Source organism: Furipterus horrens, unplaced genomic scaffold (assembly GCF_987537825.1).
Source record: "Furipterus horrens unplaced genomic scaffold, mFurHor1.1.pri manual_scaffold_17, whole genome shotgun sequence".
Lineage (NCBI taxonomy): Eukaryota > Metazoa > Chordata > Mammalia > Chiroptera > Furipteridae > Furipterus > Furipterus horrens.
The window spans coordinates 79,896,323-79,921,859 of NW_028327187.1; the positions used below are offsets into that span (position 1 = coordinate 79,896,323).

Below are 25,537 nucleotides of genomic sequence, written 5' to 3' on the forward strand. Positions count from 1 at the left end.
AAAAAATCCATAATCCCCGGGGAGTGCGCAGCCTCCTGACTTCCTTGCAAAGCTCCAGAGCTGAAGAGGTTCCTAGCAATTGCCCACAACGGAAAGACCCTAGAGAGAATGTTGGGGCGGGGCTCCAGCCAGGGCTGAGGTCATCGGGGGAAGGGGGGGGTGCCAGTTTCGCCTAACGCCCACCAACCCCGCTCCTCTTCCGGTCTGTCTTCATATTGCGCATGCGCAGAACTGGCCTTTAAACGTGCACCGCCGGTCCATCCGGAAAAAGGATCCGGCAAGTTAATTACCATTTTTCTCCTCCGCTGCCGAAGAGAACTATTTTACCTCTGGGAGCTACTTTTGAGTTCTCGTTTTCAAATAGGCAACTCACGACTGCTGATTCTGCTTGGTCCTCACGGGGTGAAGGCTTCCTAGGGCTTGGTCTCACACAAGCTATACGAGGCTCGGAGGGATACCTCGCGGAGGGATCCGGTTTGTTGTGGTGTGAAAGGGGGAGGACGCTGACAAACCAAGATGGCGGCGGCGGCGATGAAGGCCGCGGGGGCTGGGAGGTAACTGTAGTGGTGAGGACTGCAGGAGTTGGGAGGCAGCAGCAAGTTTGGAAGGAACGGAGCAGGATTAAGAGGCGCCAGCAGTAGCGTGAGCCTGAGCCTCTCAGAGCGTGGCATTCAACACGCCCCCTTAGCCCTCGGCGGGCGGCGGCCGCCCCGCTTAGGGCCTAGTCTCCGAGCAGTGCCTCGGTTTCCTACGGCGGCATCCGCCATGAGTCCTTAAGGGCTGTCCGAGCCCTCCAGTCCTAGGGTCCACCATGGAGCCGGGGTCTGACGACTTTCTACCGCCGCCGGAGTGCCCGGTGTTCGAACCTAGCTGGGCCGAGTTCCGAGACCCTCTTGGCTATATCGCGAAAATCAGGCCCATCGCCGAGAAGTCCGGCATTTGCAAGATCCGCCCACCCGCGGTAAGGCCCGGCGGCGAGGCCGGGAATGAGAATCTAGGGTAGCTGGCGGGGGAGTCTTGGGCGCAGGGCAGCTCGAGATGTGGGGAAATGGGGTGCCTGGGGTCGTTGTGGGTACGACGCGGATCGGAGAAAGGATGCTGGGGCCAGGGGACCTCGTGATGTGAGGCCCCCAAGTGACTTGGGCTCAGAAACCTACCCCCGCTCCCACCTCGCATTTCAGAATCATCCCTGGTAAGGGTTCAGGTAGGGATGCCTAGTGGGCCGGGGAGAGTGCACAGATAAGGACACGCACATCTCAATTACCCCGGACCACCCAGGTCAAGGCTGCACTAAATGAGGCTTTTCTCCTGTCTACTGTCATCACTTTTCCTAAGGCAGACGGTGTGTTGTAGTGGGCGATCACAGCTCTGAAGGGAGACAGACCTGAATTCAAAACTCCACTTCCCAGCTTCCCAGCTGTGTGACCTTGGACAAGTAACATAATCTCTCCACGCCTGTGAAATGAGTCCCCTGAATAGTTATTTCAAAAATTCTATTAAACTAAGTAGCGTCTATATGCAGTAGGCTCTATATAAGTGGTAATTACTGTGACTATGAAGGTGTTTGATGTAGTCATTGGTTTGCTCCTATGTGAGTTGACTCATATTTACTCACACCCTGCCAGGCCAATCCATCTATGATAATATCCTAGCCTGGTAGATCAGATAGGAAATCAGTCTTATGGGGAATGCTTTTATCTGGCTCCCCTGAAACGGGTTCAGAGAATTGTCCCCCTTTAAAAAAAAACACTTTTTTGTTATTCTATTACAGTTGTCCCAATTTTTCCCTCTTTGCCTTCCTCTGCCCAACCCCCTCCCCCTTTCTTTTCCTGGTTGAAGACCGTATCCACGCCTTTCCTGCACATCACCCCTCCCCAGACTTGACTTCTATGGACAGGTTTGGACCAGTTGGCTTGGGGGGTGGGGTATGTGTCCTTCTCAGAGGATTTCTATTCTGTCCTGTCCCAGGATGTAGGAGGTCCCAGAGGATAGGATATTCTTGGACTCTCAGAATGGAACCATGGTAGTCTGCCTTCTTTGGAACAATTGATTCCCAGAGGTCAACGACAAAGGGCATATCTTTGCTCCTAGGCCTGGCTTCAGGCCAGGAGAAGTCCCCCAAGGGCTAGGATAGGCTGGCATGGAGGAGAAATGATGATATGTGTGTTCAGTCACCATTTGGGATTCTAAGGGCAGGAATTGAGTTTGTCTGGAATACGGTGTTTTTGAGTAGGTGTCTCTGGCTGAAACGGGTTGGGAAGCCTCACTGCCACCTGAGGAGGGCACCACAGGCCTTCTTATTCAACTTGGTGCTTTCTGGTGCTCTGCCACAGATCTAGGCTGGTTTCAAATGGATCCTCTGGGAGGTGTTGGGTAAGCTAATTTCTTCCTTGTTGGAGCCTGGCCACAGATCTCTGAGGTATCCTTGTGCATGGTGAGGGAGTGGCAGTGGGTAAGAGAAAGGTCAGGAACGCTAGCAGAAAGGAGAAGTGGGACTTCTGGGCAGCCTCAAAAGAGGCAACATCTGACACAGGAAATAATTTAGGCCTGAATTTTCATTTTTCTGTCTTGGATTTATCTGGGCAATCTGGTCTTGTGCAGGTGTTCCTCTTCCTTGGGGAAGGGGGACCAGGAAGGGGAAAAGTGACATGTCCGTAGTGTGTATGTGACATAAGGGGGCTGTTCTTTGTTATGCTTCTCTTCTCTACTTCAGCGGTGTGCTCCTATCCAATTCAGGAGATCTGGCGCTCTGGTTTTGTTCTTTCTTTCTTTCTTTTTTTTTTTTCCTCCTGTAGGGCTGTTCATAGGCTGCCTTGGGAGCCAGGCCTTCTTGCTGGAATTTGAAGCACTCACCCGAGTGGTGCCTGGGCCAGGGTGGGAACCTGTGTATGGTGGGTCCTTGGAAATAGAAGTTTGCCTGAGGAAGGGCAATTTGGGTTCTGGATTGCTAGACAGGTGACTATTACTCCTGGGGAAGACGGGTTGAAGGAGAGTACTCATACCCTGGAGTAGACCAAGGGAACTTGAAAGGGGCTTGCTTTTTGCATCAGGAAACCAACCTTTTTAGCACCATCCTGATACTACTGACATACTGAGTGTTTGACAAATGGGGGTGTGCAGTGTCGGACTAAAGGTAGAATGGGGGAGCTCATAGGTCCCAGAGAGAGCCAGGCAGGGCAGTTTGCTGGACCTCCCCCAGCTATCTGTTGCACTCACAGCTCCTGCTCTAGGATTTTGCTTCTACCATTTCCTGTCAGTTTGCTTGATGTTGGGCTTATTTTTATCTAGAACTTGATTCAGCAGAAAAGAAGGATGACTGGAGTTGAGCACCTTTCTACCTGGGTTACCTGCGCTGAAAGGAATGCCCTACTAATGGGAGGCCAGAGGGCACAGGGAGTTTGTCTGGGTTTCAGCCATAACATTTTAAGGTTTTTTTTTGCCCCTGCTTGACTGAGCCCCAGGTGTTGCTATCTGCTTGGGGAGTCAGGGAAGTATGTGTGGATGCAAATATGAGTACTTTGGCCTCTTTTCTAAAAATGTGCATGTAGAAGAGGCCAACATATTTTTCTTTTCTTTTACTGTCCCTCCCCCTTCCATATGTATGCATATGTATATGAATGCTTGTAGCCTGGTAGAGTGCAAAAGCCTTGTACTAGCATTCAGAAGATGTGGGTTCTAGTCTTGCGTCTGCCACTAACTCAGCATGTGATTTTTGGAGAAATCACATTTCTTTCCTATTTGTAAAATGAGGGCATTGGTCTTGGCTACTCTAGGTCCTTTCTACAACCCCAGCAGGAGCCAGGGCTTTGGGGAGGAGAGGACTGTATGGGACGGCATTGGGCAGCGGGTTCTCCACAGACATTCTCTGGGCAGGACACAACAAGCCCTAGCTTGGTAGGACAGAGCCTTCCTCACTTCTATTATCTTTCCCTGACTTCCCTTCTCCTCCCCCAAACCTCCCATTCTCAGCCACCATAGTTGGACATCCCTGCATGTACACCTGCTTCTCACCCCCGGGGCTTTCTCCCCTGCCTCTTCTTGTGCGAGGCAGGTGTTTTAGAGAGGACCCAAGGAGCCTGCTAGGTCAGTGATGTAGATTCTTGCTCCATTCCTTGCAGTGTATATCCCAGGCCCTTGAAATTGAGAGAACAGACATTAAGGCCCAGACCTCTAAGTCCTGCAGGAATCCAGAGCTGATCTACCCGACATGTGTATTTCGTGGTGGGGTCAGCCTTAGATGTCAAGTCTTTTTTTCTTTTTTAATCTTTGCCCGAGGATACATTTATTGATTTTAGAGGAAATAAGGGAGAGAGCGAAACATTAATATGACGATCGATTGCCTCCCGTATGTACCCCTACTGGGGACCAAACCTGCGACCTAGGTATGTGCCCTGACCAAGAATTGAACCCGTGACTTTTTGGTGTACAGGATGATACTCCAACTGAGCCATACTGGCCAGGGCTAGATGTCAAGTCTTGATGATGGCACCTTTGAATAACATTGTCATTTGAAAACCAGTTTAATTTTCCTTATTGGTCTTGTAATGAGGCCAGGGCAAGAGTTCATATTCCTGCCTTGTAGATGTGAAAACACATGTGGAAAGATAAAATTCTATGACTAGTAAGTAGTGGAGCTAGAATGTGAACCTAGGTCTTCTGACTCCAAATCCTGTGTGCTTTCCAGAACTTTCAGACCATGTGCCCTACATCACATGCCTAGGGGATAAAGGGTTAATGTGGGTGTAGGGAAAGTTTGGGGTCAAAATTTTGGGCCTCATCTCTATTTCTTGAAATCCTAACATACTGTACTGTTGGGAGGGATTTGGGAGAAGTTTCCCAGGGCCTGTCCATGGGTCATTGGGTGTGGACTTAAGGGGCTGCTAAGGCCCTGTTGTGAATTCTGGCGTAGTGGGTTGAGTATTTGCCAGGTTAAAAGGTCTGGGGTGGCTAAAGGTCTGAGAAGGTGTGTATAGGGTGTTGAGCTGCTTTTGGTGTCCTTGGTCTTGCACTGTGCTGGAATAACCCAACTCCTTTTCCCCTTTGTACCCCCTCAGGACTGGCAGCCACCCTTTGCTGTAGAAGTGGACAACTTCAGATTTACTCCCCGAATCCAGAGGCTGAATGAACTAGAGGTGAGAAGACTAATAGCTGGTGGTGGGGTTGAGAGAATGGATACCTGAGCTCTGACCTCTCTTCCCTCAAACCTTCTTTGGCTGAGGTACCTTACTGACTAGGTCTTTATTCTCTCTTCTACAAAGTTGCATGGAGAAAACTTTAGGGTTCTTGAGTATAACCAAGAACATGGGCATTTAGCATTTCTGACCTAGTAGCCCAAGGGCTGGGGATATGCCTTTCTCATAAAGGTTTGTTACTTCTGAAGAACCGCTGTCAGCTAACCTACCCTAGCAGCCTCAAATAAAGGGAAGTATGGGTCTGGCCGAGATCCTTTGTTGCTTGGCCGGCTGAATGTGGCCTCATTATCCAATTCATTCAGAGCCCTGTGCTTCCCATCTTCTTTCCATAGTGCTTGATGAGATGAATCGGTGGGAACAACACAAAAACTTGGCTGTGTGGAGGCTGGAATGGTTACAAATTTGGGCAGAGGGTCACGCAGGTAGACTTTTCTCTCTCCCTTTTGTTCTGTATGGAAGTCTAGGTCCTTTGCATGGGTAGGTGAGGTTTTCCACCAAGGGCTTGAGACTGTCCCGGAGAATGAGAACGGGTGCCCTGAAGCCAGTTCCAGGTAACATCCTGGAGTTTCCCATGGGAATGGAGGTTAGGAATATGCTACTACCCCTCTCCCTCATTACTATGTATCCACAAGCCTTACTAAATGTCCTGGGGGGATATTAGGCTCAACTGAATACCCATGACCTAAAAACTTACTTGTCTCCTAGACCACAGTTCCTCAACCTTGGCACTCTTGACATTTTGGCCCAGATAATATTTTGTCATGGAGGGCTGTTCTGTGCATTGCGAGATGTTTGTCAGCATCTCTGGCTTCTACCCACTGATGCTAGTAGTACCCTTTCCTAGTTATGACAACCAAAAATATCTCCAGGCATTGCCATATGTCCCTGGGGGCAAAATGGCCTCTCACTGAGAACCAGTGTTCTAGGGTCAGTCTAGGTGCTCTTTGGATCAGGGCAAAAATCATCTCCTGTAAGGAGTACAGGTTTCTTAGAGAAATGGATCTGACCAGATCTGTAGGGTACAACTAGGGCAAGGTGTCACCTAATATGGGACAGGGGCAGGTTTTCTAGAAAGATAGTGCTGGCTGAGGGGGAGGAGCAAGGATGAGGCCAGGGCTGGAAATCTAGGGTTGAGATGGAGGGGTTCTGACATCTAAGGAACCATAGGTTGTTCCTTTCCAAAAATAGATCTTAGTTTTCTTCATCTATGAAATAGACCTGTCTCTGTTTCCCTTAATAGAATCAGAGCAAGTTAGTAAATAGTAGTGACTTATCTAGGTCTTCCTAGAATGAGGCCCTCTGACCAGGGTGAGGTGGTCATAGGCTTGGGACACTGAGATTTTAGGGAAGCATGATACATGCTTTATGCCTAGGACGGTTGGCCCACGTTGGGTCCCGGGCTGGCCAGGTGCTAATGCTACTTTAGTACACCATCTCTTAGTTCAGTAGGCCATTCTGTTGCTAGCATGCGCTCTCACCCTTCAGCTGCCGAGGAACAGGTTTGGTGGTGCGTAAGAAAACATGAATGTGCTCTTTTGGAGCCTTCATTCTCTGAAACATGCCTAGGATTTAGATGAAATTCTGGAGTTTCCAGAGGGCCTTCATTGTTCCTCTCATAAGTCCATCCTTCTGGATTAAGAGGACTGGGCACTTACTTTATTTTCCTTTTATAATTAGAAAATGAGGATCAAGAGAGCAAAACTGATTTGCTCGGGGCCGTTCAGCAAATCAGTAGCAGACAAAAGCTGAAATGTGTTATTTGACATTCAGCTCTCCCTTTTTTTTTTCCTAAAGATTTTATTTATTTTTAGAGAGAGTATAAGGGAGGAAGAAAAAGAGGGAGAGAAACATTGGTGTGTGCTATTGGTTGCCTCTTGCATATCCCCAAGCAGGGACCTGGCCCACAACCCAGGCCTGTGCCTTGACTGGGAATCAAACTGGCGACCTTTAGGTTTGCAGGCTGGTACTCAGTCCACTGAGGCACACCAGCCAGGACTCTCACTCTCTCTCTTTTTTAATTGAATAAATTTGACATGTAATGTTGTGTAAGTCTGTAATACATACTACATATTACTTTGATACGTTTATACATTGTAATATGATTGCCGATGTAGCAGTATTTATCTCATTGTGTATTATAGTATTATATAATGATATCATTATATCATACTAACATTCAGATCTCCTGGTACCTGCTGTGCGACTTGAGGAAACAGAGGTTCTCTGTAAAAGAGATGATACTCATCCAGCCCTGTCAGGGTGATTGAGGAGTATATGTAAAGCTTTGGCTTTTGTGATGCAACCCTCTCCATCTTGGGACCTTGGGCTTTCCTATTGACCAGAAGGTGGCAGAGATGAGAGTGAGGTGGGCTAAGCACTGCCTAGAGTTTGAGATTCGGGCCATTGGGAGAGGCCCTGGGTAGTGGTCCCCTCTGTACTCTTCCTCCACCCCTAACATTAGGCCAAAATACCAGAGTCAAGTGGAAGGGTCATCCTCTTTGAACCATTTCTTTTTCCAGGCCCAGACGAGAGTGAAACTGAACTACTTGGACCAGATTGCCAAATTCTGGGAAATCCAGGGTTCCTCCTTAAAGATTCCCAATGTTGAACGGCGGATCTTGGACCTCTACAGCCTCAGTAAAGTACGAATAGATTTTTCTAAAACTCCTTCCTACCCCATACCTTAATATCCTTACTATTCTGGAGGTTCCCTTGGTTTGGGTATTGGAGCTCTAGGCTGCAATGGAAGAGGCACAGCCTGGTAGCACACAAGCTGTCATCAGAACTTTTGGGCATCTCTTACTGCAATTTGAGTCTTTGTATTTGTGATAGGAGGAGGGGTAGCCCCCCAGTGCAGTGAGGGGCTGGAGTTGTCCTCATCGCCCTTTCTTCAGACCTACTCCCTCATGTACATACACATAGCATATCCACATCCCTTCCTACTTGTCCTTGCAGATCGTGGTGGAAGAAGGTGGCTATGAAGCCATCTGCAAGGACCGTCGGTGGGCCCGGGTGGCTCAGCGCCTCAACTACCCACCAGGCAAAAACATTGGCTCCCTGCTACGCTCCCACTATGAACGGATCGTTTACCCCTATGAGATGTACCAGTCTGGAGCCAACCTGGTGGTAAGGATGCCAGGCCGGGGTGGAAGGAAGCTTCCCCTCGCAGACACAGATTTTCACACTTGCTTGTAATGAATCTGGTTCAGTGGACTAGAGACCTGGGAACTAGACTCCACTATTTCCTAGCAGTGCTCATTCTTTTCCCACACTGCCCAGGGTCAGAGGTCCTGGAGTACCCGCATGACCAGCTGACTATCTGTTATGTGACTAGGTTTTAACTGATAAAGGAATTCAGAGGAGGGAGAGATCTTTTGGTCTGGAGAGGTCTGCAAAGAGATGGAATCTGATTTACTGTAGTTGGGAAGATGATTATGGGGAGGTGGTTGGAAGGAGGAATGGCATAAACAAAGGAATGAGAAGAATTCCCAAAGTATATGCTGGTGTCAGCAGTAAAGACCGGTTGAGCAGCATCTATTGCTATAGGTCAGGGAGGTGCAAGCACAGCTTTGGTTGCCACTGGGTGAGGGTAGAGGGAAGTCCTTGCTGTTGGGGGCTGGGACCCCATGCGCTAACCTCTACCCCTTATTTTTCCTCAGCAGTGCAACACACGTCCATTTGATAATGAGGAGAAAGACAAGGAATACAAACCCCACAGCATCCCCCTTCGACAGTCTGTGCAGCCTTCCAAGTTCAACAGCTATGGCCGGCGGGCCAAGAGACTACAGCCTGATGTGAGTGCTTCCCTTTTCTTAACTTATGGCTCAGGGGTGGAGAGAGTCCTCTCCCTCCCTCTGGCCAAGGCTCTGTTACCTGTTCCATTCTCCCTTCTCTCAGTTCTCTAGTTCTCAACAGTAGTGGGCCTGTCTCTGAGTTCATTCTTATTCTTCTCTGCACTCTCTGAGCTTTTGAGCTGGGTTTTGATCTGTTCATACAATATCTTTTCTATGTGTTCCCTTCTTGCCTGCCCTGTTATTTTCCTGACTCACTCTGCTTGTAGGTGCAGAACTCTTCTTCCTCCTTACACCTATATCCTAGCTTCTGCCAGAAACTTACACACCAGGCATTCTTCTAGGCCCTGGGAATACAACAGAGAACAAGATAGACACTGTCCCTGGATTCACCAGAGCATGTAATCTAGCAAGTCGATTATGTCACTGCCATTTACTATATTGTTAGTGTCAAATACTGTTAAGATTTCTTTATTTATGTGATCCCCAAACCCCCTTGTAATTTTAAGGTAGGAGTTAGTAGTCTCAATTTTAGAGTTGGGAAAATTGGAATACTGTCTTAATTCATTTCCAAGAGAGAGCTGAGGGAGTTCACTTACCCCCCGTCTCCAAAAAGCAGCTCTCAATTCTTGCCCTGGCCCATCTGTGCTTCAGCCCCTTGCATATGCTCAGATGATCCATACTCCAAGCTGTTGTTCTTTTAGGATGAGGCAGTCTGCCCCAGGTAGCTGTCTTGATTCATTTCTTTCTTTCTTCCAGCCGGAACCCACGGAGGAAGACATTGAAAAGAATCCAGAGCTGAAGAAGCTACAGATCTATGGGGCAGGCCCCAAGATGATGGGCCTGGGCCTCATGGCCAAGGATAAGACTCTGCGGAAGAAAGGTGAGGCCTGAAAGGCTGGGGCATTGTGAAGGGTGGCCTTACCTGGGGTGTGGGGGGAGGTCCCTCATTGTTCCAGACCTGTACTGAGAGCTGTTCTACTCTCTCCCAGATAAGGAAGGGCCTGAGTGTCCCCCCACTGTTGTGGTGAAGGAGGAGTCAAGTGCGGACATGAAGGTGGAGTCAACCTCACCCAAAACTTTCCTGGAGAGCAAGGAAGAGCTGAGTCACAGTCCAGAGCCCTGCACCAAGATGACCATGAGGCTGCGGAGGAACCACAGCAATGCTCAGTTTGTAAGGACCCAGCCCTAACTTCCTAATGCTTTGCTGCTTTTCCCTTCAACAAGCATTTCCCAGCATGGCATGGACCAGGTTGCATTAAACAGAAAAGTGGGCCTGGTTCGCCCTGCCCTAGATCAGCTCACATGGAACAAAGAACCAGAAAAGGTGATCAGCCCTGGCTGGTGTGGCTCAGTGGATTGAGTGCCCACCTGCGAACCTAAAGATTGCTGGTTTGATTCCCAGTCAGGGCACATGCTTGGGTTGCGGGCCAGGTCCCCAGTTGGGGGCATGAGAGAGGCAACTGATAGATGTATATCTCTCACACATTAATGTTTCTTTCCCTCCCTTTCTCCCTCTCTTCTCCTCTCTAAGTAAATAAAATCTTAGGGGAAAAAAAGAAGGGTGATCAAATACTGTCAAGGTGAAGTGCAGAAAGCGTCCAGAGAAGAAGACTCCCTCCATTGTTTCAGGATAAAGGCCAAGCTGCTCATTACCATGCATGATGCAGTCCCCGTTGATCTCTAGCCTCATTCCCCAGCACTGCCCCCTTCACTCCTCTGCCGTAGCCACACTGAACACACTTGTAGGTGTGTTTGTTTTTTCCTCAACACACCGTGCTCTTTTCTTCCCCGTCCTTTGCACATGCTGTTTCTTCTGCCTGGAAGAGTTTCCCCCTGCACTCTGTCCCACTAGAGTTTGCTTTCAGATTTCAGTTTCAAGTGTTACCTTATCAGTGGAGTCCTTCCTTAAGACTTTCCCTCCTTATCTTCAGCTGATTTGAGTGCTTTCTTTTCTACTGTCTCACCGTACCCTTTATGGGCCACTATTGGTAGTTAAACACTGCCTGTTAAATTTTATGAACCCATGTCTGGTGTAGTGGATGCCTTTAGAAGGCTGATGCCATGTCATATTCGTCACTATTCCGCAAAGTCCATTATACTGTAGAACATGTAAGTGTTTATTAAGTGTTTATTGAATGAATAAAAATGAGGGAGTCAAGATTGAATGGTAAAGACTCTGCTTTCACAGCTCTGCCAGTTTATTGGGGGGGACTGTGCCTGTATGCAGGTAAACTCCCGAGCTACCATGACTAGCCTATATGGGGTCGAGAATGATCCAGCTAACAAGCATGGTGGGTTCCTAATGGACCTGGGTCCTTTCTGGAGGAGTCCACTGTGTAAAGACTGGACTGGGTTTTGGTAGATAACTGTTGCCTCCCTTCCCTGGCAGATCGAGTCCTACGTATGTCGGATGTGTTCCCGAGGGGATGAGGACGACAAACTCCTGCTGTGTGATGGTTGTGATGACAACTACCATATCTTCTGTCTGCTGCCTCCATTGCCTGAGATTCCCAAGGGTGTCTGGCGGTGCCCAAAGTGTGTCATGGCGGTAAGGCCTTCCCCAACCACAGTCCGTGTCTGCCTTATAGGGTATCCTTGCCTTTCTTCATCTGGCTTTATTGAGAGCAGCCTCCTAACTCAGCCACAATTGTATGTTTTGGGCCCCTGGGAGGGGACTAGGCTGAGCAGAGCTTTGGGAAAAGGAGGAGGAGGAGAAGACTCACTCAGCCTTTGCTTGTGTCCTCTGGGAGCTCCCAGACCACCTGGGAAGGCGAAGGTCCTGATTAGACGGACTGTATGTAATGAAATGCCAAGTTGTGTGTTTGAAACTTGGAAGTGTAGAAGTTCTGAAAGGAAAATGACTAAGGGTGGGTGTCAGGATTGAGGTTTAGAGGACAGGAATATGAAGAAAAAATTGTTCTTTTGATTTCCAAGTTTTTTATTCTTTGTTTTGTTAGAAAGCTTGGAAAATAGACAAATTACCTATCATCTCACCACCTAGAGACAACCATTGTTAATAGTCTGGTATATTTTCTTCTCATCTTTTTGTGTTGCATATTTATATCTTTAACACATTTGGGATCTTATTGTATATTTTCATTTGTTATTTTATAATCATTTTTCTATATTAAATTTATTCATGGGTATGGTTTGTTTTTATTATAGGGGGTCCATCATATGGGTATAATATTTACTTGTTTTCCCTCTGTTGTGATAATTAAATTGGTTTGTAGTGATGCAAACCCTCAGAAAAGGTGGGCAGGAGTTCTAGGCCAAGGAATAGAGGGAATGCAGAACAGAAGCGAGGATATATGGGGAGAAGGGTAAGAGGGGCAGTAAGGAGAGCGCTGAAATAGCAGTGAGGGCTGAGAGGCCTGCAAAGTCTGCCAGGTCTGTTCCATGAGCTTCCGACCTTCATCCAAATTCTCAGTGTGCATCTGTTTTTCTCTCTGGGTTTCTGGAGAGCAGATGTTGGTAGTCTCTCTAGCTTTATCTTAGGAATGGAACTGTGGTTGGAGAGACCAGGTGTGCATGTTGCATGCACACACACAGATGAGGGAAGAGACCAGGGCAGTGCATAATGAGTGGGCTTGGTAGTGGTGGAGAGTTCTTTGGGGAGGAATTTGGATACCAACAGTGTTCTAGACGGCAAAGACTCAGCTCTGCATGGCTCTTAAGTGGTCATGGGCCGATGGACCAATTGACATTTATATTTCAGACATGAAAAGAGCATGTGTCTTACTCTGGGGTACATACAGCTCTCATATAAAACCATAAATGTAGGTACAAAGTGAGGTCAACCCGCATCCAGCCCTCTGAGGCAAATCTAAAGCACAGGAACAGTGTAGGGTTTGGCACCGTAAAAGCTAGTGCTTTTGTTTCCCATCCTCCCAGATACCACAGTATTCACTGTCAATGCCCCAGGCCTGTAGTTCCAGTCCAGGCATAGTAAAGTTTTCCTAAGCACCCTGTATAAACTCATGTTTTAACTCAAGAGAAAAAATGGTGGCAGAAGAACATAGCATAGTATATTTAAGTCAGAGCCCATGGTTTAGATAGTAAAGTCCTAAAGGAAGAGATGAGCAAAAGCAGGGTAGCAAGCATGTGGGAAATGAAAAAACTAAAGTGAAGTCCTAGGAGAAAAGGTGGAGCTATTAAATGAGGCCTGCCTCAGGGGCCTTGAGTGCAGACCTAGGGCTATTTTCCCTCCCTGCTCCTACCCGTATCCAGCTCTGCTTTTGAGGCTTCTCCACCTCTTTGCCTCTGCCTTGGTGACATGTTCTCCTTTGGGTTTCAGGAGTGTAAGCGCCCCCCCGAAGCCTTTGGCTTTGAGCAGGCTACCCGGGAATACACTCTGCAGAGCTTTGGCGAGATGGCTGACTCCTTTAAAGCCGATTACTTCAACATGCCCGTGCACGTAGGTGATGGAGGGCTGGGGTAGTGTCAGGGCTAGGGTCATAGGTGTTGGTGTCTGATGGTCTTAGCTCTCCTGGGCCAGTGGGGCTAGGATATGATGGGCCATAGTCATTCGCTACCCCTGTTCCCCAGATGGTGCCCACAGAACTTGTGGAGAAGGAGTTCTGGCGGCTGGTAAATAGCATTGAGGAGGATGTGACAGTGGAGTATGGGGCCGACATCCATTCCAAAGAATTTGGCAGCGGTTTTCCTGTCAGTGACAGTAAGCGTCACCTAACCCCTGAGGAGGAGGTGAGTGGATGATTCATGGTTATATGTCAGCTCTGTGAGCCTAGGCAAGTCATTTAGTGTCTGAAAGACTCAGTGGCTCTGTTGGATGCCCATCTTTTGTGGTTGCTGTGGGGTTTCGGTGAGACGATATATGTGTGAAGAACACAGCCTAGTGCAGGCATGGCATCTCCAGTCATGAGGTTGGCCGTTTCCTTGTCTGTAGCTTGGGGATAGTATGTACCTTACAAATTTGTTAGGAGAATTAAATGAGAAGGTGTGTGAGATGCCTCGCAGGGTGCCTGGCTCGTTCCTAAGAAGTTCAGGGACTAGGATTGTGTGTGCAGGACAAAATGAGAGCCCAGGCCTGCCTCCCAGGAAGGCTGCATTTTGGTTCAAAGCAGGGTCTTTTAACTTGCAGATACCATGGTGGTGGGTATATCTGTCAGCCTCCCTGAAATTGAATTGAATTGAAATTTCCTGCACATGTATTTTGTGGGGAGAGAAGAATACTTATACTATTTCTATAGATGTTTCAGAAAGGTCTGACCTCAAAATTAAGGTTCCCTGGGCTAAAGGTCTCAACTATTTATCAAAACCCTCATCCCCTTTCCAAAATACTTGACCTGGCAGGAGTATGCTACCAGTGGTTGGAACCTGAACGTGATGCCGGTATTGGAGCAGTCTGTACTGTGCCACATCAACGCGGATATCTCCGGCATGAAGGTGCCCTGGCTCTATGTAGGCATGGTGTTCTCAGCCTTTTGCTGGCATATTGAGGATCACTGGAGTTACTCAATCAACTACCTCCACTGGTGAGTGGGATCCTGGGGAGCTAGTAAAGCAAAGTGGACTCCCTCAGGATCACGGGTGTGATCACTCTGTATGTCCCTTTTCCACTTGGACAGGGGCGAACCGAAGACTTGGTATGGGGTACCCTCGCTTGCAGCAGAACATTTGGAGGAGGTGATGAAGAAGCTAACACCTGAGCTCTTTGATAGTCAGCCTGACCTCCTGCACCAGCTTGTCACCCTCATGAATCCCAATACCCTCATGTCCCATGGTGTGCCGGTGAGTGTCCAGGAAACAGGGACAAGGGGTAGGAATGATTTTAGTGATATCCTTTGTAGTGGTGGTGGTGGTGGTCATTGTCTGGAATCTTCCCCTCCCCCTTTGTCATTCCTATTGTATCTTTGTTAGGCTGTCAGTCTGACAACTCTTAATAGAGACCCAAAATAATAGTGGTTAGATATACAATGTGATGGTGAGCCATCTGGGTCATGTGTTTGAGGGCAACACCTCCGCAATGGCTTCTTATCATATCTACATTCCAGCCAGTGGGAGAGGGAAATGGGGGAAGGACAGAGCAAGACAAGTCTCCTTACTTTTAAGGGCAGACATCATATCCTGTTAGTCACAATCTAGTCATATGGCCACATACAGCTGCAGAGAAAATTGGGAAATGTCGTTTTTGTTTTGGATGGTTATATACCAGCGACAAATTGGAGGTCATGTTATTGTGAAAAAAGGTGAGAGAATTATCAGAGGATAACTAGCAGGCTCTGCCATACCTCCCATACTATAACCCTTGGAGCAGTGGGTAGGTCTTTTTACTTATTTAACAGGTCAAAAGTTGTAATACATAAGTCTCTCAAATCAATACATTGTATACTTTAAACTTACACAATGTTTTGTATCTCAATAAAGCCAAGGGGAGAGAAAAGAAATCTTAAAAAAAGTGCTAATATCTTTCAACATTAAAAAAAAAAGTTGAACCCAGAGTCCTGGCTTATACTGTCCTCCTCTGTGGACCTGTCTCACCCTATAAAACATTTTGCTGGGGGTACAACCTGGCTTACCTATAGGAGACTCAATATTCTTTGTAATCTGCAGCATTGATTAGCATCAGCGAGTTCTCTCGGGTTGATCTTAAAACAGCCTGATCAGCCTTGTAGGAACGGGATTTGTACATTTACCACCTCTTTGAGTCTTGTTCTGTACTCCTCCCCCCCTACCCTACCCCCCTTACCTGCCCTGCCACTTAGTCTAATGCAGTCAGTATGGTAGGCAGTAAGTATGTTTTGAATTGATGTCTCCTTGAGATCCCTGGACAGCTGTACAGTAAGGCTTTGGAGTGAGTCAGTGGTTCTCACCTGAATTACCTTCACCTTGTTTTGATATACTACATACCCTTTGAGTAATATTTTTTATTATACATTTTAGTGATATTTAACCAGGGTTTGAGATATCTAGGGAATTAGAGAAAACTTCAACAGTTTAGGCAACCTTCTTTCACTTAGAAGTAGAGTATCCTTTTCTGCCTCTGCCTTACTCCATTTAGGAATTATTGAAGTTAGATGTTGAGATGATCGAGGGCCCTTCCAGTTCTCTTCTCAACTAGTCACTGGGGCTGACCTTTCCTCAAACCTTGCCTACAATGTCAAGGAAAATTTATAAGAGTAGAGGAGGGTTCTCCTTAAGGATTCAGACAGCTAAGATGCATATATATGTAGTTGTTGAGTCTTTACCTCTTTTTAAAAAACTTTATCACAGACTTTTAAATATGTGCTCTTTGCTTCCATAGCATTTCTCTTGCTCATGGCAGTATCCCTCAATCAAAGACACCTGTGATTTTTATATTCTCGTGTTGGCAGGCTGCAGTTTAGCCAGTTGGAGCTCCCCCAGAGCTATCTTTAGCCTGGCCCCTCCTTCCTCTTTGGTGAGAGAAGGCCATTTCTTTTTATAGATATATAGTATAAGTATTACTTTCATTATAAAACAAAAAATTGGGACTACTATAAAAGAACAACAATAAGAAAAGCCAAAAAAAAAAAGTCCCTTCCCCCAAAATGGAAATAGGTCTTTATTTCCTTCACATTTTCTGTTTCCACTGTTGTTTTTCTATGTAAATTTTGACATAGCAATAATCAGTGTGTGGTCTAGAATGACACTGTCCAGTTTGGTAGCCACTAGCCACCTGTGGCTGCTGAGCAGTTGAAGCATGGCTAGTCCTAACTGAAATGCTTAAAGTTAAGGCACATATTGGATTTCAAGACTTAGTACAAAACAAACAATATAAAATAATAATACTTTTGTATACTAGTTACACATTGAAATGGTAATACTGTGGCTATATTAAGTTAAATAAAACATTGAAATTAATTGCACCTGTTTTACTTTCTTAATGTGACTGCTAGAGAATTTTAAAGCGCATATGTGACTGGCATATTGGACAGTGCTGATCTAGAATGATTTTGTTTTCTTATTATGAACTATTTATAATCACCTTTTAAAAAATACAAAGTCTTTTTAAAAAGCAATTTTATTGCAGTATAATTTACATACTGTAAAACTCATGCATTTTAAGTGTACCGTTCAGCAAAATTAGAGTTGTGTTACCATTACCACGATCCAGTTTTAGAACATTTCCATCACCCCCAAGAGGTACTTCATGCCCTTTTGCAGTCACTCCATTCCAACTCCCTGGTCCCAGGCAACCACTAATCTGCCTTCTGTCTGTACATATTTGTCTTTTGTAGACAGTTCATATATATTATGGAATAATATGTAGTCTTTTGTGTCTGGCTTCTTTCATTTAGCATACCGTTATCAAAGTTCATCCATGTTGTATCCTGCATCAGAATTCCATTTTTTTTTAATAATGGAATAATTTTCCATTGTACAGGTATACTACATTTTGTTTATTCAGTCACCAGCTGATGGACATTTGGGTCATTTTTTAACAGCTGCAGAAAATGAGGAGAGCTTTTAAAATAACTACATAGGAAACGGTAAAGTGACATTGTCAAATGAGGGGGTAGGTTGAGATAAAGAATCAGGAAGGAGCATTTTCAAAGAACCTATATAAAAGACTCATGGACATGGACAACGGGGAGGGATATGATTGCGGGAGAGGGGGTGGGGTGGGTGGGGGAGAGAAATTAGGGGAAAAGGGGACAACTGTAATTGAAAAACCAAAATAAAAAAAAAAAAAAAGAATCAGGAGCATTAGGTTCTATTTCTGGCTCTGCTACTTGAGGCTTTGATGGGACTCAGTTTTCACATCTATAAAGTAAGGCTAGAACTAGATCATTCAACAAATATTGCTAGAACTCCCTCTGTGTGCAAGACCTCTGTCATCACCCTGAAGGTAAATAAACCAGTCCCTGCCTACGGGTGTGCACAGATGGGTGGAGGACAGAGGAGTGTAAACAAGTAGGATAAAATGCTAGAGGTGGTACAAAACAACAGACCGGGTCCTTAGGAAGGGGGTGGTGAGGTGGTCAAAAAGCATTTGTAGAAATTTCTCTGGGAGGAAGAGTTTGCTTGTCTGGCTGCGGCATTATCATGTAGCCATGGGGATTCAAGTGAGGGCTTCTCGGTACGGTTAGATTTGCGTTTTGGAAAATAATTCTAGTGGTTGGTAATGGGGCCCAGTGCAATAATACAGGCAAGAAATGCTAATGTTGTCTCTAAGCAGGGGTATATTTGAGAAGAAAATGTATTGGAGGTAGGAATTGAGCATGACCTGAATAAATGTGTAGATGTTTTCACAAATGGGAAGATTCGGTATTGTTAGGATGTTAATTCTCTCCACATTAATCTAGAATCCTAGCAGAGGAATCGTTGGGTTGAAGGGTATAAACGTCTTAGGTTCTTGAGAGGTATTAGCAGTTTTATCTTCTAGAGAGTACAAGTTGTTGGTCCCCTTGTTGACACTACCTATTTCACTTTATCTTCATCAGCGTTGAATATTCATCATAGAAAACTTTATGAGATTTCTTGGTAAAGATGGTGAATTAAACATATATGTGGATACTTCCATTCTGTAGTGAAGCTCCCCTAAAACAGCACAAAAGGTTTTTTTTTCTTTTAAGATAAAAGAACAGATGGATAAACAAGACAGTGATAAAATGCTTGAAACCAGAAAACAGATAAGAAAACTCAACCTTAAACCAATACTGGTACATCTGAGAACCCACCTGATTTATACCTCAAAGTCCTCTAAAGGTTTAGTAGTTGGTGGCACCAGGCATTCTGGGGTTAAAGAAGAGTGAGGTGAAAATAAGGATTGGTTCCTATCTATATAAGGAGCTGTGAGATATCCTCTCGTGCTGGTGCTGGAAAGGTGACCCTTCCTCGCTAGAAAAAGACTGGAAATTTAGTTTTGAAGAGGTTAAAATAGATTTTAGATTGAGGTCTTCTAGGTACAGTTGAGGGTGGAGGGTACAGTGAAAATAGGAGGATTTGTTGTGTACGTACTAGATGGTCAGGTTCCTAACCATATTCCTCCACTTGGCCCTCAGAACACTTGACAGTCAGACCTTTTTCCTTTAGGCAAAAAATGGGAGAGTTTGGGGAAGCTGGCCCCAAAGAAAGACCTAGAGTTTCCCAAACTATATGGCTCAGCCAGATCACCCTGCAGTGACGCTCACAGTTGATAAACTTCACCTATATATTCAGAGTTTCTATTCCTCTTTTTCATTTCTTACTCTTAATATAAGTAGCCACAAATTAACATATGACCAAGTAAACTGTAGAAAATAGAACCAAATAGGAAAAAAAAGCAACTTAGAAACACAGAGCATAGGCAGGGAGAAGTGAACTTTAAAAAGGAAAGGAGGGCCCTGGCTGGTGTGGCTCAGTGGATTGAGCACCAGCCTGCAAACCAGAGCCTCACCGGTTCGATTCCCAGTCAGAGCACATACCTGGGTTTCAGGATGGGTCCCCAGCTGGGGGCTAGCGAGAGGCAACCGCACATTGATGTTTCTCATCCTGTCTTTCTCACTCCCTTCTCCTCTCTCTAAAAATGAATAAATAAAACCTTAAGGAAAAAAAAGGAAAGGAAAAGAAGCCTCATTAATATCTTCAGAGATGAGCATCTATTGCAAACATGAAAAAACAAATTCTACTTTCAAAGAGCATACAGAGAACAAAAAAGAGCTCTTTGAAATTAAAACTATGCTAGCAACACTAAAAAAAAATTTTTTAAGTTAGAAGATGAATAGTTAAGGAAATCTCCCAGAAAAAAATAGAATAAAAAGATAAAGATGGGAAAATATAGAGAAAACCAGGTTTTGTTTAGGTTTAATATTCAAATAGGAGTTCTGAAAAGAAAATAGATAAAACATCAAAAGAAACAAATCATTAATGAAATCATTAAAGAAAATTTCCCTGAACTGAACGACTGTTTCTAGAAACAAAGGGCCTACCCAGTACTGGAATGAAAATAGGTTCACACCAAGGTATATTTGGTGGATTTTCATATCAAACACTGGGACCAGAAAAATCCTATAAGCTTCCTCAGAGAGAAAACAGGTTTAATTCAAAGCATTAGAAATCAGAATGGCTTCGGACTTTTCAAAAGCAACACTAGAATCTAGAGGATGAGAGCTATGCTTTCAAAATAATTTTCAACTTAGAATTCTGTATGCAATATACCACCCCCCAAAAAGCTCTTTCCATCATTTCTCAGAAAGCTAAAGGAAAATGTACTCAAGCACAGCAAAGGAATAAACGAGGAAAGAGGAAAACGGGGGTGGGTGTCTGGGAACACTGATGCTCCTTCATGGGAGAGTGATGATCCGGTGGGGGATCAGCTCGTCCAGGCTGGCTCTGTGAGAGACTGTTACAGAAAGGTGAAAACTGACAGTAGAGTTGGACACTTGTCCAAAAGGTGGAGATTAAATTACTAATACAGGCATAGACAATTAAGCAAATTGAGAGGTAGGCTATTTTTAATATAGACATGTTATTTACTTAGTTTTAAGGTACATGCCAAAATAATCAGAAGAGGCGAAGGTGCTAGGCTGGGGAGTGGAGAATGACAGGGCCTGCTTGCTTTGTAACAAACCTTTTAGAACCATTTGGCTCTTAAAACTGCACATATGACTGATAAAAATAATTACTAATGAAAAAAACCTTGACTAGTTTAATGAAAAGTGATATTTTAAATTTTTATATAAATTACTAGTGAAATTGAAATATTTTGGTGTGTGTATTTTTTACTTTTGATTCAAGTTTTCCTGTCATCTGTCAACACAAAACCTTGAGAGCAGAGACCAATGGTCTCTCCTTTCAGAGTTTGAGGGCCTGGGAATCTATTGTCAGACTGCGATCCCTGAGGCTTTCCTTTGTCTCCATGAGAACCCTGCTCTTCGATCAGTTTTCTGCAGCCTGGAAAACCTCTGTCTCTGGCCTTTCTGCCTCAGGTGGTCCGCACAAACCAGTGTGCAGGAGAATTCGTCATTACCTTCCCTCGTGCTTACCACAGTGGCTTCAACCAAGGCTACAATTTTGCCGAGGCTGTCAACTTTTGCACTGCTGACTGGGTGAGTCTGGAGTGTGGTGGGCTGGAAGGGAAAAAACAGGAGGGTTATGGGGAGGCTGAGGCACCATGGCCTCCAGACTTTGTGAAATTCAATTTTGGACCTGTTCACAGTTGCCAGCTGGGCGCCAGTGCATTGAGCACTACCGCCGGCTCCGCAGATACTGCGTCTTCTCTCACGAGGAGCTCATATGCAAGATGGCTGCCTGCCCAGAGAAGCTGGACCTGAACCTGGCAGCAGCTGTGCATAAGGAGATGTTCATCATGGTGCAGGAGGAGCGGCGTCTACGAAAGGCTCTGCTGGAGAAGGTGAGTGGTGGGGAAGGTGCCCTGGATCAGGCACCCTAGCATGGCACAGGTGGGGGAGGAAGGGGCAGCCTCAAGAAGTAAATGTAGCTTCTAGTCTTGGGAAATAGTAAAAAGAACTACATGCATTTGGATGAGGAACCACATTCCATTCCCTGCTCTGCCATTACCAACAACCACAAGCAAGTTAATTTACTTCACTGGACATCAGTATCCATGTCTGAAAAATTGGGATTATAATAGCGCTTATGTTTTGAGTAGATGAGTAGGTTAAGATGTTTATTAAGTAACTGTGCCATAGCAGGTGCTAGTATAGCTGCTATTATTATTTAAATAGCCCAACGAGGCAGACTGACATGCAAATCAGTTGAATGACCTTTTCAAGTCACTTAGCCTCTCATAGTCTCACTTTCCCACTCTGTGAAATGGAAATAAAAACTTAACAAGGCAGTGAAGCTTGAGTTAAGGTGATATTTGTCAAAGCATCTATTACTGCACTTGCAGCATAGCAGCTGCTGTTATTGGTAATATTGATACGTGAAGAAAATGATTGAAATATGGACTACTTCTTTGGAAATGCCATTTTATTACATTCAGATGGCTTAGTAGCTCACACTAAGTTACTCTTACCAAGTAGAAGGCAGTCCTCTTCGAATAGATTTCTCATAAGCATGTGTCAGTTGTGTGTGTAGATGAGTGTAGTTCAGCTGCCTTCTTAAAGCTCCACACTTGCCCAGTTAGGGAATTACATAACTTAGAGTCCTCCATAGGATTACAAAGGAATTCCAGTCCTAAGAGATTGCTTGCTGCCCATTTAGGGTAATACTTCCTTATTTTAAAACTCATTTATAACTTTCCTACAAGCATGGGCTGTAAGGAGAATTGCAGTAGGAGTAAGCATGGGAAGTCTGGGGCCTGTCAGTCTGTGGCATTAGTTGGTGAGCCCTGTGCATTTCCAGGCATCACTTTCTCTCTCTGTTGAGTACTGTTATTAACGGTGACCCTGGGGCCATGCCAGACTACAGGAAAAAGCCAAACCAAGGTGGAAAGACTAGCCGTTCTCACTCTGCCATTCAGATTTCTTTATACTTGAATAGAGAATGGTTCTGGACCCCTAATCTTGGAATTCTGTAAGAGACTGTGTATGCATACATGTGTACACTTTTTGAGAGAGGGCTCATAGTTGGCATCCAATTCTCAGAGGAGTCCAAGGTCCAGAAATACTTAGGGGACTTCATCCTTAGAGCATATCCTGGCTTCAGTCAAAATTGACTGCAGTCAGATTCTCACATTGGCTAAGTTAGTAACCCATTCTCTCTCTCTCTCTCTGAGACTTAGCTCCCTTCTTAGTAAAATAAATAAGCCTGTGAAATAGGTATCCTTAGCTGAAAATTCGAGCTAATAACAGTAAATATTTGTTGAGCACTTTTTTCTATAGTCACTATACTGTACATTAGATCCCCAAAACTTAAAACTCTAACCAAAGTCTTTCCATTTCCTCCACCCCCCAAGACCCTGGCAACCACCAATCTCTTCTCTGTTTCTATGAGTTCAGCTTTTTAAAATTCCACATATAAGTGATATCCTATTAGTATTTCTCTGTCTAATTTAATTTAATGCCCTCAGTGTCTGTCTTATGTTGTCACAAACGGCAGGATTTCATTCTTTCTCATAGCTGAATAATATTCCAGTGTGTGTATCATCTTTTTTTCTTTCTTAAAAAATTTTTTTCTTTTCTTTTTCTTTTTTAAATATTTATTTTAAAAAATAGTGGACATACACTATTATATTAGTTTCAGGTGTACAGTGTAGTGATTAGGCATTTTATATGTGTTATGAAGTTATCACCTCAGTAAGTTGGGTGTCCATCTGTCACCATACATAGTCATTATGATATTATTGACGTATTGGGTGGGCAAAAGTAGGTTTACAGCTGTATGTGAAACAGTTTATTCTTGTATTGTTATTTTTAAAGATTTTACTTATTTTTAGAGAGAGGGGAAGGGAAGGAGAAAGAGAGGGAAAGAAACATCGATGTGTGAGAGATACATCGATTGGTTGCCTCTCACGCCCCCAACTGGGGACCCAGCCCGCAATCCAGGCATGTGCCCTGCCTGGGAATCAAACCGGTGACCTTTTGGTATGCAGGCCAGCATTCAGTCCACTGAGCCACACCAGCCAGGGCTATTCGTGTGTTATTATTTATTAATTATTGCATTATTTATTTGTATTCTAACTGTAAACCTACTTTTGTCCACCCCTGTATTCCCTGTGCTGTATAGTACATTCCCGTGACTTATCCTGTAATTGGCAGTTTGCACCCATCTTCCATACCCGCTCCCATCTGGCATCTATCAGTTTGTTCTCTGTATGTATGAATTTGTTTTCTGTTTTGTTTTGTTGGTTTGTTTTGTTTTTTCAATTCCACATATAAGTGAAATCATATGGTATTCATTTTTCTCTAACATTCCATTTAACATAATACCCTCTAGGTTCATCCATGTTGTTGCAAATGGCAGGATTTCATTCTTTCTTTCTTTTTTTTTAATGGCTGAGTAGTATTTCATTGTATATACAGTTGACCCTTGAACTTGAACTACACAGGAGTTAGGGACACCAACTCACTCCCTACTCCCCACTGCCCTGTGCACTTGAAAACTTTCATCTAACGTGTGACATTGAAAGAGTGGTTCCAGGACCCCTTATAGGCACCAAAATTCACAGATGCTCCAGTCCCTTATATAAAGTCATGTAGAACAGTGCATACAGTTGACCCTCCATGTTGCAGATTCCCAGCGCAGATTAAAAATACTGTTTGATCTGCAGTTGGTTGAATCTGCGGACACAAAACCCAGGAATACAGAGGGTTTGAAAATATCAACATGTAAGTGGACCCATGCAATTCAAACCTGTGTTCAAGGGTCAACTGTATATACATATTCTTCATCAATTCAGCATTAGAAGGTTGCTTCCGTATCTTGGTTATTGTACCTAATGTTGTAATGAACATAGGGGTGTGTATATCTTTTTGAATTAGTGTTTCCAACTTATTTGGATAAATACCCAGAAGTGGGATTGCTGGATCATAGGGTAGTTCTATTTTTAATATTCTGAGGAATCTATGAACTGTTTTCCAGTGTGGCCATGCCATTTTATGTTCCTGCCAACAGTACGTAAAGGTTTTCTTTTCTCCTTTGCCAACACTTATCTTTTTAATGTAGTTATCCTAATAAGAGGTGTGAGGTGATAAGTCATTGTGGTTTTGATTTGCATTTCCCTGATGATTAGTGATGTTGAGCATCTTTTTATATATCTGTTGGCTGTTTGTATGTCTTTAAAAAATGCATTTTCAGATCCTTTGTCCATTTTTTAAATTGAATTGTTTTTTGCCATTGAGTTGTATATTTATATCCTTATATATTTTGGGTATTATCCCTTTATCAGGTATATGGTTTTCAAATATTTTCTACCATTCCATAGGTTAGCTTTTCATTTTGTTTATTGTTTTTTTGCTGTGCAGAAACTCTAGTTTGATTTAGTCCCACTCATTTATTTTTGCTTTTTGCTTGTGCTTTTGTTGTCATGGAAAAAAAGAAATCATTGCCACAATCAATGTCATGGAGGTTTTTTTCCTGTTTTCTTCTACGAGGTTTATGGTTTTAGGTCTTATGTTTACTTCTTTAATCTATCTCAAGCTAATTTTTGTGAGCAGTATAAAATAGGAGTCCAATTTTATTCTTTTGGATGTGGTTATCCAGTTTTCCAAACACCATTTATTGAAGAGCCTGTCTTTTCCCCATTGAATAGTCTGGGCTCCCTTGTCAAATATTGACCATATATATGTAGGGGTTTATTTCTGGGCTTTCAATTTTGTTCCCGTTGGTCTATGTGTCTGTTTTTATACCAGTACCATACTGTTTTGATTACTAGATCTTTGTAGTATAGTTTGAAATCAGGAAGTGTGATGCCTCCAGCTTTGTTCTTCTTTCGAAAGACTGCTTTGGCTATTTGGGTCTTATGTAGTTCTACTTATTCTAAGTGTGTTAAGATACTTTTCTAAGTCCCTAGTTGCTTCATCTTTGTTAATTCCTCATAACAACCCAGTGAGGATGGTACGTACCATTATCTCCATTTTACAAGATAGGGAAACTGAAGCCTAGAGAGGTTTAAATAAATTATTCAAGGTCACACTGCTAATAAATGGCCAAGTGGGATTTATAATGTGCACTGGACTC

General features: G+C 44.4%; 1 protein-coding gene across 2 annotated transcripts in view; it reads left to right on the top strand.

Annotated features, from left to right (window-relative positions):
* The first annotated feature begins 366 nt into the window (after positions 1-366).
* The window catches only part of KDM5C (lysine demethylase 5C), a 31,873-nt gene continuing 6,702 nt past the window's right edge, over positions 367-25,537 (top strand). The window contains exons 1-14 of one of the 2 annotated variants that reach the window (XM_090264441.1): positions 367-961; positions 5,055-5,132; positions 7,712-7,834; positions 8,148-8,318; positions 8,852-8,986; positions 9,743-9,866; positions 9,976-10,157; positions 11,376-11,534; positions 13,284-13,403; positions 13,535-13,693; positions 14,303-14,484; positions 14,578-14,740; positions 20,881-21,000; positions 21,111-21,305. In XM_090264441.1, coding sequence (XP_090120567.1) covers positions 812-961; positions 5,055-5,132; positions 7,712-7,834; positions 8,148-8,318; positions 8,852-8,986; positions 9,743-9,866; positions 9,976-10,157; positions 11,376-11,534; positions 13,284-13,403; positions 13,535-13,693; positions 14,303-14,484; positions 14,578-14,740; positions 20,881-21,000; positions 21,111-21,305 — 2,061 coding nt within the window. In that variant the 5' untranslated portion in view covers positions 367-811. The remainder of the gene's footprint in view (positions 962-5,054; positions 5,133-7,711; positions 7,835-8,147; positions 8,319-8,851; positions 8,987-9,742; positions 9,867-9,975; positions 10,158-11,375; positions 11,535-13,283; positions 13,404-13,534; positions 13,694-14,302; positions 14,485-14,577; positions 14,741-20,880; positions 21,001-21,110; positions 21,306-25,537) is intronic. The other variant, XM_090264442.1, reaches the window with a different exon arrangement.